This window comes from Syngnathus floridae, chromosome 19 (genome assembly GCF_059516105.1).
Source record: "Syngnathus floridae isolate MCC-2025c chromosome 19, RoL_Sflo_1.0, whole genome shotgun sequence".
Taxonomy (NCBI): Eukaryota; Metazoa; Chordata; class Actinopteri; order Syngnathiformes; family Syngnathidae; genus Syngnathus; species Syngnathus floridae.
The window spans coordinates 5,320,655-5,334,936 of NC_142431.1; the positions used below are offsets into that span (position 1 = coordinate 5,320,655).

Below are 14,282 nucleotides of genomic sequence, written 5' to 3' on the forward strand. Positions count from 1 at the left end.
GTAAATTAATCGTTGCGCCTTAAATGCACTGGGTTCCTAGAATCAATGTCATTCCAAAGAAAAAATTGCAATTTGAGTTGAATTTATGATAATTAATGACAACTTTACAGTATGTATACGGTACAATTAACTTTTGCGGGATAAATTGTGATCGTCTAAGGGGTTTGTAGTACTAAGAGGAAAGAAACATGTATGATAGTTGCATGTATGTATACATAGCAATTCAGCCCTCGCCACCCACGCTCCCTTGGCAACGGTTTCCTCGGCAACTCTTGTCAGGGGGGCGAATAAGACGCCAGTTAAACAGAGCAGAGGGCTTTTCACAGCGTTAAACCCTCTGATGTTTCCCACCAAGTTGGAAAAGGGCGATATTTGGTCATTTTTTTAATTTTCCACATAGACAAAAGTTTCAAGATGCAACCTCTAGGTCAGTCGGGGTGGGGCAAGAACGTCAAAACAAATAATGATAGAAGATATTGATGATGTCAGTCATTTTTTTTTATACTTCCAGCTTCGTATTCCAGTGGCTTTGAGTCATAAGTGGATTTTTTTTTCTTTTTTGGTTCTTTCTGCCAGTCTTAATGAAACTGTGTTCTACTTGTAAACATTTGGCAGTGGGAGATGCTGCTCTCACTGTTCAAGAATGCGAGTGTAATGTTAGGACTTGGAATAGCTTCCACTGTCACATGGTATCTGCCAAACAGCCAACATGTACAGGAAACCAAAGGTGTCATTGTAATGAACGACAGCCTTTTTTTTTTTTTTGGTACTATGAGTCATTAGCGTCTAAAACGCTGATTTCCTGTTATATTAAGTTAGCATAGTCGGAATCTTCTGTTGAGATTAGAATGTGGTTAAAGCTAACAGATTTGTTGACCTTTTGATGTTACGTTTGGTAAACGCTGATGTGTTTTGAAAAAGATTGCCAAAAAGATTTTTGGTGAGTACAAAGGAACAACAGAATAGCTGAGGCGGCCTTTTTAATGGGGACAATTCAAGCGATTCCACTTCATCAATGTGTTGAATAAAAATAGGGCATAAAACAAAGCCTACAGTTTTTGTTCAAGTTTTTTTTCTTCTTGACAATATTTCGCAACGTTTCCTTCCCCTCTAGCAATTTTTTGGGGTAACAAAAAAAAATCTGTTTTATATTAATAATCACTGCCAATGTTGAAAATAGTTTTTAATTATGATCTTGACTGATATTTTTTAATAGTAGCTAAACATGGATTGCAATAATCCCGCCTCATTTCTGACATTACTTCAAATCCGGCTAAGTAAGCAGGATATTTGTTGTACTTTGTTCAAATAAAGTGATATGAGAAATAAGAAGATAAAGTGATTGAAATTAGTTTTGGTTCCCACAGTATTTTGCATCATAAACTCTTAGTTGCTTAACTGTTTATTTTGTGTGGGCGTTTGATGGTGGGCATCACAATATGGATTAAGAGTCCATGAAAAGATGAAAACAAAAAAGATCACACAATTCCACGCTGAGAAGTAAAAACATATGTGAGAGATAAATAGACTGATAAGTCATGCCTGGTAATTTATGGAATATGTAAACTGGATTAAAAATGGAATCCTCTCTAAGTGTAAACATAAACAACAGAATTTAACTATCAAGCATATTTTGTGCCGTACATGAATAAAATCAAATATAAAACTTTATTTTGAAAGAGTACAATGTGCCCATTTGAACTAACTAAGATTTTAAGATGTTAATTTGAGACAGCGTGTGCAGTAGTGTAGCGATCAACCCAAAATTCACCAATTGGTGGAAACTTGGGTTTAGTTTCCTGAGAGAGAGAAAAACTGTGGAACACAGCTGGCAATTGATAGAACTATTATTAGATTGAAGGCCATGATGGATGGATGGACAGATGGGCGGACGGATGCACGCTTTAAAGGAAAAAGGAAACTGGTCCGTTGCGCTAAAAATGTTAGGGAGTGAGGAAATAATGTATATGACGCCATTAGCAAAACAGATGGAAAAAAGGGAACAACTGTGTTAAAATAAAGCAATATTTATGCTCATGGTTTTATTTTTTTTCCCCTGTGAGTCAGATTTCAGTGAAATCAGTATGAGTGAACATATTGAGATGACGATTTCCCGCTTTATAAATCACGCAGCAGGTTTGAGTGTTGTCAAGAAGCATTGCCTTATGTGACCCAGCTTCAAACAAAAGCGCTCTCAAAAAAACAACATTTAAGAATTATTGGCTTGCATCTGGCTGAAATTATCTCTAATAAAACTTGATGTTCATCAAGATGTGATAAAACCAGATTAACAGAAAAATTAATTTCCAAGTTTGTCACAATGTTTTGTTTCCAAAATTCCTCTCGAACATTGCACAGGCCTGATTTTCAACTCCAGTAAACTTTTGATTTAGGTTATGGTTAGTCCAACCTCTTCTGAAGTCGTAGCCTACTCGTTATACTGTTAATCTGTTAGTGTACAAGTCAACTGGTGCGGCGGCAGTTTAGTTCACAAAAATCATTTTTACAGTTTCACCAAATTAGACAGAACCAGTAGAAAGTCTGTTTTTGCCTCAAGCCTGTGTCAAACATGTTGCGGTCACACGCACACCAAACTGCTGCCTTCTACTGACACCTAGCGGACAATCCGTGAACTTTACACAATAAATATACTCAGATGCAAAGCGACTTACATGGCTTGCATCCTGCTTGTCATGTTCTTATTTAGGCTAATTTAGCATTTTAAACATTTTAAAAAATATACTGTATTGTTCTTCTACCCAGAAAAATAATCAGTTTTTATTTTATATCTTTTTTTCCTGTTGGTCAGCAAAGGATAGTATTGAGTCAATGGGAGACTTCAACTTACTATGTACCAAAATTTTAGATTGCATAACATGGCTGTGATGCCTCGTAGCAAATGTTATATAATAATATTGAGCGTTATGTAATGTCATCATCAGTAGTTGGCTTGTGGGTCAGAAGGGTCAAGAGCTGGCCCGCACTTGTGAGCTTTTTTTAAATCGTTCTGTTTTCAGCAGATATTTTGAAAGTTTTATTTGTTTTGTAAGTTATGAAAACGTATGGAAGTTTTTACTCTGCATTCTGGTTTGAGTCTATGGATTATTGAATTTGAATTCACGTGTATTGTCTCTTTGATTTTTTTTGTCTTTCCTTCATCCAGGCAGCTCCAGGAGCTGCAGCGACAGAAAGAGGTGGAAAAAGAACGCCAGGAACGCGAATGTCAAGAACGTGAACGTCAGGAACGAGAGCGCCTGGAGCGAGAGATGCAAGAGCGGGAACGTCAGGAACACGAACGTCAAGAACGAGAGCGTCAGGAACGGGAGCTTCGAGAAAGGGAGGCGCAGGCCGAGAGGGAGCGACTAGAGCGTGAACGTCAGGAGCAGCAGGAGCGCGCCGAGCGTGAGCGGATGGAGAGGGAGAAGGTGGAGAGAGAGCGGCAGGAGAAGGAGCAGCAAGAGCAGTTGGACAGAGAGCAGCAAGACTGGGAAAGAGGGAGACGCATCTCTAATGCTGGTGAGTGATGCACCTTGCTTTTAGATAAGTCTTTACCGTAATGATATTAATATTTTCCCTAATCCTTTTCAATTTGAAGTTGTTTGCATGGCAGCTTTTATGCTTCTGTTCACTCGTAAATCTTCACTAACCCCCAAGTCCAGAACTGCAATCTAGTATATTTTGTATGATAAATCAGTTAATATCTGCCAATTTACAATTTGCTCAAGATTGATCATATTGAGAGATGATGACACTCGCCAGCGGCATGGATAAAGTGCCAATATTGGGCTTTTAATGTTTTCTTTGAATATGGTTTTACATAATACAGTCCATAGTTTGTTTTAGTTTATCACTTGTTATGAAGTCGATGCACAATTTGTCTTCGCGGGCTACATAAAATGATGTGACGGGCCGTATCTGGCCCACGGGCCTTGGGTTTGACACCGATGGCTTAGATGACCCTTGTGGTTTTTGCTGTTTTAGGTAGCAAAGTATACCTGTGGTGTGTGGATGTGGTTAATAAAAGTACTATTACAAATTATTGAATATTCAGAACTTTTAAGTGGAGTAATCCCTCGTTTATCGCGGATAATTGGTTCCAAAAACCACCCGCGATAAGTGAAATCCGCGAAGTACGGTTACCAACAAGAATTACTGGGCAGGCTAACGAGTTAGCGGAAAGATGCTAATTCGCAATCGTGCTAACACGCGAAAACGGACTTCTAAAGGAATGTAAACGAACATTTGGAGCAATACTACATTGTCCTAAAGGTTAGACACGTTTCCTCAATTTAGAAGTTTTATTTTGACTTTTAAATGTTTCTTTTAATTTGGAAAAAAAATCCGCAATGTAGTGAAGCCGCAATAAACGAAACGCGAAGTAGCGAGGGATCTGTATTACAAATTCTTTGACAAAAATGTTGACACAGTGAGTGGATTACAGTGGAGCTGCAGGAAATACTACAGCGCTGACCCAGTGCTCATAAGTGCTGATGAAATTTGTCAGCGTATGATTTGCCATAAGAAGAGAATTTCAATTCACTACTGGGTCAGATAGGATGGCATCTTTTTGGAACGCTTGATTGCAATGTTCACCCTATTAGCATATGCACGCATGGCCACACATGAAGGCTGACACAGTTCAGCGGTGTTACTCACAAGCTAAAAATACATCAGGGAAAATGCTGGTAAGACCCTCGGGGGTGTTTGTGTGTTAGTAGGAATGCTTGCAAAAGCCTTTAGATAAGGGGGTGGAGTGAGGATGCAAAGTTACACTGTTTTTTACAGGTTATAGTCTAATATGGTTTGCTATTTACTACTCGGTTCCTAACTTTATCACGCTTCAATTTTGATCATGTGTTGTGCACGAAGTACATGAGGTATTCCATTATCAATATTTTCTTTCACCGATTGCGTTGGTCCAGAAAGGTCAGACATCATCATTTACAATGAATTGAATATTTGTTTAGTGCACATTTGTAAATGTGGTTAGAGTATGTAAATGAAAATGTGAGGTAAACATACCACCTTTGCTTGAAGAGATATTTTTGACAAAAGTTGTCGGAAGAGTCGACATTAATTTTCCATTTGTGAAATTTGAGTTTTGCAACATTTTTATCCGTCTCAGGGGGCGGCCATTTTGTTTCAGAAAACTGGTGAGGTGTCATGAGTTGTAACCTAAGACCTGGCAAATGTAATATCATTTTCAGTCAACAGCAAATTGCAAAATGGCCGCCCCCTGAGATGGATAACAGGTAAATCTTGCCTGTTAAATTCATATTTCAGAGCATAACAATTGACGAGTCAAAGACTTTTTGAAGTGAATGTTAATAAGGAAGATATGGGACAATATTTATATGACAAAGAGAAAAAGAATCATCTCACTGAATAGGAAAATTGTGTGTGGGGGGGGTGGATGATGAGGAAGTAATGTGTGTGTTTGCGTGGAGTCGAAATCATAGTGACCACTGAATCTAGTCAGCGAGGATAAAACGGTGAATGTAGCTAGGCATGAGACGTCAGAGCATTTAGCTGGGAGAAAGGTGGAATGGAAAAGGGTTGACAGTTTTTGGAGTAAATTAAGTTTATTTGTGTCCCTCGGCTTGGCTTGTTTGTCTCTGACTTTGTGCTCTTAAGAAATCTATCAAAGCTTTATTTACTCTGTTTTCTACAACACTATCTCAGCATCTGTCCACTAACAAAGCTGCATCACCTCAGCTAAATGAAATTACATTAAATAACCTGGAATCAAACTGTGGTTTAGCTGTGCCCTTTTTTTTTTCTTGCTTCACCTGCTCCATTCTCTTCCCCCCTCCCCCCCACACCCTCCTTCCATCTCTCTCTCCTGACCTGTCGTCCTTCTGTTGTGTGCACGATGGCTGCCTCCTTCCTGCGTCGGTGCCTTCCCTTCTGTTCTGTCTGAATTGTCCATCACCATGTATTATCCGTGCAACTAGCATTCGAAAGCACGCTGTACAGCCCCACCCCTCAGGAGTATAACAGAACATCATCCACACCGACATCTCCATCCACACTGACCTATCCAGCTGCAGGGGCCCTTTTATCCTCTTCCGCAACACCCCCCACACCACCTTTGAGGCACTCGGCCTCCCGTTTTGCCACCTCGCTTGGCTCTGCCTTCCACCCGGTCCTTCCCCACTACGCCACCGTCCCAAGGAGACAGCAGGCGTTTGCCCAAGCACCACCCCCGGCTCCCGCCCCGGTCCCCAACCCTGCCAACGCGCCCAAGTCTGTGGTGTGTTCAGCATACAACTTCACTCCCTTGCCGCCATCACCCCCGGTCATGATAAGCAGTCCGCCGGGGAAGGCCGCTGGCCCACGACCACTCATCCCCATCGCGGCCCCATCCCCGCTCACCCAGAAGCCTCCTTCACCATCTCCTAATGGCCCGCCTATGTTTCCCGCACCTTCCCCGGTCACCATTTTACCACACAGCCAGCCTATAGGCATCGCTGGCCCGACCCCTCCACTTCCGCCCACCCCGCCACCATTCGCCTCTCCAGCAGCAGCCCATTCTTCTTCGTGCGTCTCGTCTCCCCCCTCCTCATCCCATGCTCCTGGTTTGCCCTCTCCCTCCACAGCGCCCTCTGCTGCTGCAGTTGCTTCCACTGAGCACCTCACGCTCCCTCTGGGCTTGGGCCCAACGGGGCCAGGAGATTCAGACGCAAGCCAGGAAACTCACCAACTGCATTCAGGGTCCTCAGATCAGCCCCAGGGTAAGGCTTCTAGTCCACTTTCTACCGCCTTTCTGTCTTTCACTGCCTTTGACTCACACACTAACAATAATTCATCCTAATCTCTGACGTTTCACCATTCTTTCTGGAAAATGATCGTATGTGACTATTATCGTGTTCCGAAGTGACTTTTTCCATACCGGACCTCTATGTAGAGCCATGGCTGCTGTCTTTCTTCTTTGTCAGTCTTCCCAAGAGCTCTTTGTGTGTCTGTGTCTGCTTAAAAGTAAAGATCCAGCTTGTTGAAAGTTCACAGAAAGTGCAACGTGTCTGGTCTTTGAGCATCATAACTGTCATCGTAGCAAAATACAAATCACTTCTACCTTTTTTTTTTTTTTTTGTTCTCAACATCTGTTCGGTCAATATACTGCCCTGTACAGTTTGTCCTCCTACAACTTCTAGCTTATGTAATTATATAACATTTTACAAAAAAATTCAAAAGTTTGTCTGGCTTTTGTTTATGACGAGAGATGAGATTGGACATTTTATGTGTTGGAGTGATGAAATATTGATCTTACTCTACATATCGAACAGTACTGCCTGCATTACGACATAGGGCAACTAACATTTGGAATTGACACACTAACATGGCATGTAGAAAAAACTTTTCAAATTTCTCTCGCATGACACCCTTAAAGGACTATATGAAGTTTTTTTTGCATATAAACAGTGCTTAAAACGTATCGTTCAATGTAAACTAAAGGTCAACAGTGTGTTCCTCAAGCTCTCCTCTTTGTTTCTCCTCCCCCATCTTACCCACGAACAGACATTGTGCAGCCTGCGGGGTTGACCACACCAACCCCTCCCCCACCTCCACCCTTGCCACCCGGCTCTACTGTGACATCTGTGGCCGCCACCCCGGCCGCTACCCCAACCACACCGTCCGGACATCCACCCCCACCGCCGCCTCCTCCTTTGCCTCCTACATTGACCCCGGCTGTTACCCCTTCTTCCCCGCCCGGACCTCCTCCTCCTCCTCTCGGGGGCTTGACACCGCCCCCGGCACCTCCTCTTCCCCCTGGCCTCTTCTCTCCTGCGGATGAGCGCCCTGTCTCAGGCCTGGCTGCCGCCCTCGCAGGAGCTAAACTTCGCAAAGTGTCAAGGGTGAGCAATAGTTCACAACAATTACCGTATTTTCTGCACTATAAGGTGCACCGGTTTATAAGGCGCATCTTCAATGTATAGCCCATTTTAAAACTTTGTCTACATATAAGGCGCACCGGATTATAAGGCGCACCTTCATTGAATGGCCCATTTTAAAACTTTGTCCATATATAAGATATATACATTTGGCCCGCGGGCCGGACTTTGGACACACCTGCTGTACTGGCTCAATATTGGTCCATATATAAGGTGCACCTGATTATAAGGCGCACTGTCGGCTTTTGAGAAAATTGGAGGTTTTTAGGTGCGCCTTATAGTGCAGAAAATACGGTAGTATGTATTTATTCATGTATTGTGTAGGCCATAAGTGTCAAACTCTGTTATTGTATGTATTTTGTTTCTAGAGTGATGATGCAGGGGCAGCTCTGGCAGCAGCCTTGTTGGGGACTGCAGGGGCCAAATCAGAGTCCAGAGGCAATGGCCCTCTACCTGGAGGAGGTGGGCTCATGGAGGAGATGAGCGCCTTATTGGCTAGAAGGTACTACAAGAATTGTTTTTATAATTTCAAATTTTTTATGCTTTGGGTCAATTGTGTGTTTGTGGCATTGTATTGGAAATAACAAATGAAAGAAACCATCTTGTCTTTTATAGAAGAAGAATTGCTGAGAAGGGGTCTTCACCTGAACCTGACCAGAAATCGGTAAGTCTAATCATCTCTTTTTCTAATTGTATGCTATGACTTTTGTGTGGATCATCTGACTCTCTTGTCTTTCCATCAGGAGGAGAATGAAATAACAACGACCCCTAAAGTGTCAGCATGTAGCACGCCAGGTGAGAGTCCAACAGGCTCTCTGTCTCTCAAATGATATGCTAATTGGTTGTTTTTTTTCATACAGACATGCCCAGAAAGCCATGGGAAAGAACAAACAATACTATGAATGGTAGCAAGTCACCAGTTATTGGAAGGTACTGTATTCACTTGATTCTAATAATTCATTTATACTCAAGCAAATATCTATTTTTCCCAGTCTTTTGCTCTTTAAGTAGATATGGTCTAAAAAAAATGCTTCAGAACCAGAATAAATAAGTCCCTTTTAGTCCAATGGCATGTTGGGGTTTCCCGGTGCTTGCTAACATCACTAAAGCTTATGTTGGCTTAATGCGCTCATGTCATGAGATGACACAATGAGGCCAATTATCTGATGTTTATTTTTTTTATTTTTTTTATTTTTTTTTTTTGACACCCCCCCTTGCAGTATGCAAAAGCAAATAGGTCATGATTTTTTTATTTTTACTACATAATGCTGCTCCAGACATGGTTGCGGACACACAGGTAGATACTAAGGTGTTCTTTGTTAAGCCAGTGTCTCTGCTGCTCACACAGACGAGATTCTCCGTGGAGAAATCCCATGGCAGCAGACTCCGCCAACAGGTAGACTGAGGACCTGTGAGCGTTTGAGAACCTTCATTTTTTCTTAAAAGTCCTTCCCCTGTTTTGTCATGGAATTGGTATTAATGGAAAACAGTTAATCCTTTCATACAAGCATTTGGAATGAATTCAGATTTATTTGTGGTTACATGACCAAACTACAGTGCAGCTCTGCTTATCACTTGTTTGAAAAATGACATTGTGTGCATTGTTTCTAATCCACTGCCAGTGTGATATAGATTTTCTTTGCATGCTGCTCTGCTTGCTTCCCTCTCAAATGAAAACAGGGAAATCCATATGTGCGTCACATATTTCTGCACACCCTTCCCTCTAAATATAGACGAACGTCCAGTGCAATGTAGACTGCACAGTAATTATCATTGTACGACCCAGCAGGCATTCAGAGATAAGGGCTTGTCATTATGTATTAGTGCACGCCTGTGTGGATGTAAGTATCAACTTCCACATTGGAACCTTTTTTTATTATTTTGATTTGAAAAGGATTTAATATTTATAAGTGATGATGCTGTGGGAACATTGTAAATTCCAGCCAATCAAAATGCATGGAAGCTTTCATAAGAGTGAAAAATCCATTTTTGGAACCAAGCTTGCCCAACATGTGTGATAAAAATACGCATACTATTGTGTTTTACAATAATACTTAATCATATATTATTTCATATGTGAATGAAATAGTGACGCTTGCAGTAAAAAAAATACATGAGCACCTTTCAATATATAGAACCCCCATTTTTTTGTGTTGTTACGCCCACATCCACTTTTTGTAGCACACCATCTTTTTATGGATGGAAAAGGAATACGAAACTTTTTTTTTTTTTTTTTTTTGCAATGGAGTTCTGGTCAAATTTGGAAGCATCACCCAGTGTATAATGGCCCTTATTAATTATTGATTATTTATTTTTAATTTTTTATTATTTTTTTTGTTAGTTATTTTTTTTATGGTATCACAGATGGATACTTTGTGAATTATTTCGGGAGACTATTTTGATAGGAATGTTTAGACGAGACAACAATTTGTTTTTATTTTCCTGCCAAGGTCTGTTGAAATAGTGTCACATCAGATGCACTTATTTAATAGCCTAATTTAATGTGACATTTATTATACTAAGTACACACTGCTAATTTGATTTGCATACAAATACTGTGCTGATTTCTGACCTCCTTGTTTCTATCTTAGTTGAGCTCTCTGTTTAGTTTAACTCTACCATACTTCTCTTTCAGACCTAAATCTACTCCAACACCTACCGCATCCTTAAGTGCCAACGGAGTGCCAACAGAAGCTGTTGACTATGACAGATTGAAACAGGTTAGCGAACTGAAGGTTAATGACAATTCAAGAATATCCCAATAGTGTTTGACATTGATCACACTTGGAGTTTATGGAAATGCAAATGGCTTCTGTTTTGTGCCTGTAGGACATTATGGATGAGATGAGGAAAGAGCTGTCAAAGCTAAAAGAAGAACTCATTGATGGTAAATTGTGCTTTTACTGTTTTTGTCTTTTACGCTGAACTTTAATAGCAAAATAAAATGTTGCAATTTTGTTTTATATCAGGAGGGCAGGAGAATTTTTTTTTTTTTTAAGGCAAAGTACTTAACTGGCATACGGCTCATTTTTGTATTGTTCTTCGTGTCTCCAGCAATCAGGGAGGAACTGGGCAGGTCCAGTACAGCATAGATGATCCTTTTTCCCACTTCTACAAATCCAATTCTACGTAAACCCAATTTGGGTCACTCTAAGACTACAGACCGCCCAGAACAAGATATCCACCTAGTAGCGGCGATGACAATGAAGAAAGCAACCACGAATACCTGAGAGAGTACCTGAGGCAGAGCATCATCATCCTGAGTGATGTTTAACTCTCATAGATGGAACTCCTCCTTCTCCTCACACTTTCCTCAACCCTCCCGCTGAGGGCATCGCACCCTGGAGGACTCAGCAGTCTGAAAGAAAAGCGCATGTCTTTATGCAAAAAAAAAAAAGTGTCGATTTTTATCCTTAAATGAGGAAATGTACGGAGAAAAAAAAAAAGAACTTTTCAAAGATACTGTAAAGTTCATTTGGTGCGGAAGTGAATCAGAAATCATTCTGGTGATTTTTCTATCAAAAGGCATGTTTTATGAAGAAACAAGAAAAAAAGTAGGGATGGAAAATCTCCCTCCCACCCCTCTTCCCATAATGCCATAGCAGTAGCGTGCGTGCGAGTAAATGAACAAGTGCGAATGAATGCGAATGGGGGCGATCCGCCACTGCTGGACGCCGTCAAGCTCGTCTTCCTCAAATGGCTATTTTAACCTAAATATGTACAAAAGAGAAGAAATTATTTAGAAAACCATGTATCTGTTTCGAGCCTATTGGTCAAAGGCCATATCAAGTAGCTTCACGATCATCATAGTCAGGTTACATCTTTTCTTTCTGTTGCTTGGTGAGGGAAGCTGCATGTCAGATAGCAGGCATGATAGCTTTCTAGCTAGCAAAAAGTGCTATTTTGCTAACACCCATCATGCTAGTCAAGCATGGACACTGTAGATGGACTTTATGTCCCTCCTCTTTGTTTTGTTTAATATTTTTTTTCCTTTATAAAGGGTAATAAAAAAAAATCTGCCAAGAAAATTAAGTCACTCCCACAAGTTAATTACGAGCAATAAGTGTAGCATCTATTGTAAAGCCCCTTCAATTATGTTTCTGTATGGCCTATCAGAGCTCGCTTTGGAAAGGAAATTACTGTGTGGTTTGTTTGCTAACTGAAAAGCATGATTTCATGGATCTCTCTGTAACATCCTGTCATATTGTATCCTTTGTGTCATAATGATCTGTTATTTTTAATTTTTTCCACAAAACTAGAGTGCATAATCTTGTGTGGGGTGTCTTCAAAGATGTCAATGTGCCATTCAGTCTTTTCACCTGTGCTTGCATTATTTTATTTGCCTTAAAGTAAAAAAAAAAAAAAAAATCAGACTTCATTTTTATTTTCACTCTAAGCTTATATTTGAGGAATTAATGGGAGATCCAAAGCCATGGTCCAAAATAGCTTATGGAAATGTTTATACTAATTTTAGTCAACAAGCATTCAATTTAATTCTTACAAGTCTGTGAAAAAGAATTTAGAGTAGATGTTCAACAAATTGCACAACACGGTTGCAAAACTTCCCAAGAAATTATTAGGCGATGCAATATACATTACATACAGCTAAAATATAAATTTGTCACACAATGGGGAAAGATAATCTGATTTATTTGTTGAATTGGTAACATTTAGCTGTAGGTGACAAAAGACTGGACAATGTGGTGTTAATGGATATTTATATACTTTTTTGTTTTTTTTTACATCCAAAATAACAGTTTATATCAAATGTCCGAAATTTTACTTGAGAAAATATTTCCTCAAAAATGTCTGATAACATCAGAAATATGAGTAACAAACCAACTGTAATGTTATCATTGTAATTTGTTTTTTAACTTTTGTGTCATTTTAGTTTAACTCTATATTTGGTCTTGGAATAATTTGGTCTTAATTTGGATATTGAAACATGCAACAATTTGTTTGAGGGTTTAAGTGGAACATTTAAAATCAATCAGCATCACAGAAACAATCTTTTTATGCACCCTATCCTTCCAAAACATACAAGTGTGAATTCTATTTGAATACATCATCCTCAGTTTCATTATAAACATACAACCAAGATTCTAATGCACTTTAGTACAAAGCAAGACACACTCAAACACAACTGCAGTGTGGCTATATTTCACCAAAGGACTCAACAATCAATCAATTAAGTCACCTTGCTTATTTTTTCAATCATCCTCGTCAGGAGAATTTTAATAACAGAATCATATCTTAAATGCATTGTAAAAATCCACTTTTTGGACTAGTTAAATCATACAATCTTTCTGTTGAATCCATGTGGTTTGTGCCTTGTTCCGAAGTTGCATTTAATAGATGACTAGTAATAATATTTGTCCATTAAATACATATATTGTGTATTTCTATAGTGTATATTTTCCATTGAGGAGAGAGTTTAATGACCTTGGTACTGTTCCTCACGAGGAAACATCTGTGCAACAAGATCTGCTTAGTTGTTTCCACTAAGTTGAGGCTTTTTATTTTTATTTCTTACCGCTATGAAGTACAATCAAATGTCGGCCTATGAGGATTAAGGGGAGATCTTAATATTTTGTTGCCAGTCAAATGTGTTCAAAAAAATTGATTTTTTTGCCTAATTTGGAATCGGGATTAGGAATGCCTCTGTCCATACGGTCTTGTCAGTTTGATCATGCAAACACTTGTTTGGTTATAATGTGAGGGAAAGAAATTGTAGAGTTTGAAAGAACTTTTGAAAGCTTGAAGCCACAGCATGTTTCAAAAGTTGTGTTTCCAGACTTTTTCTTTTAACATCCACATTGTGTACTATACTGTGTTCATGTTAATTAGTCTTTTCTTACATGCTAACATTTTGTTTTGTTTGAGCAAGTTAAATAAAATTGCAATACAAGACACGAAAGTCATTTTTTATCCATTTGTCATGATTATACATAATTATTACCATTCATTTTAATTTGTGGTTCTGCGTGAAGTTTGTTTCCCCCTTTTTTTTGTTTTCCTGCTATTTTGCAACCAGATGATTGACCAACACTAGCTCTTCTACATTTGTAGTCTTACAGAACTTGAGGAATTTCATTTTGAATTGCTTCCCCGGTGCAAGTACATCTGAGCCACGGCGTCCTACATTCAACCTCAGCGAAGAACAGGAAGAGGAAGAGCATATAACACCCAAAATTGCACAGTGTGAAATTTCTACGGGCTTTTTTAATGTCCTTGATACTACTCAGACATATTTGTTTTAATTTTATCATAAAATCAAGATGATGTTGACAGTGTTATTATAACTGGTGGAGGATTCTAGCAACACAATAAAAATGATTGACAAAATGACTCATTTAAGAACACTCGGACACAACTTGTTAATCATTTGTG

General features: G+C 39.5%; 1 protein-coding gene across 5 annotated transcripts in view; it reads left to right on the plus strand.

Annotated features, from left to right (window-relative positions):
* enah (ENAH actin regulator) overlaps positions 1-13,813 on the plus strand; it is a 47,360-nt gene extending 33,547 nt beyond the window's left edge. For 4 of the 5 annotated variants that reach the window (XM_088361403.1, XM_088361402.1, XM_088361401.1 and 1 more), the window contains exons 5-14: positions 3,164-3,516; positions 5,955-6,734; positions 7,519-7,856; positions 8,261-8,394; positions 8,508-8,556; positions 8,636-8,687; positions 8,753-8,822; positions 10,528-10,612; positions 10,722-10,779; positions 10,947-13,813. In XM_088361403.1, coding sequence (XP_088217529.1) covers positions 3,164-3,516; positions 5,955-6,734; positions 7,519-7,856; positions 8,261-8,394; positions 8,508-8,556; positions 8,636-8,687; positions 8,753-8,822; positions 10,528-10,612; positions 10,722-10,779; positions 10,947-10,984 — 1,957 coding nt within the window. In that variant the 3' untranslated portion in view covers positions 10,985-13,813. Of the gene's footprint in view, positions 1-3,163; positions 3,517-5,954; positions 6,735-7,518; positions 7,857-8,260; positions 8,395-8,507; positions 8,557-8,635; positions 8,688-8,752; positions 8,823-9,240; positions 9,289-10,527; positions 10,613-10,721; positions 10,780-10,946 lie in introns of all 5 variants that reach the window. The other variant, XM_088361399.1, reaches the window with a different exon arrangement.
* Positions 13,814-14,282: the final 469 nt, after the last annotated feature.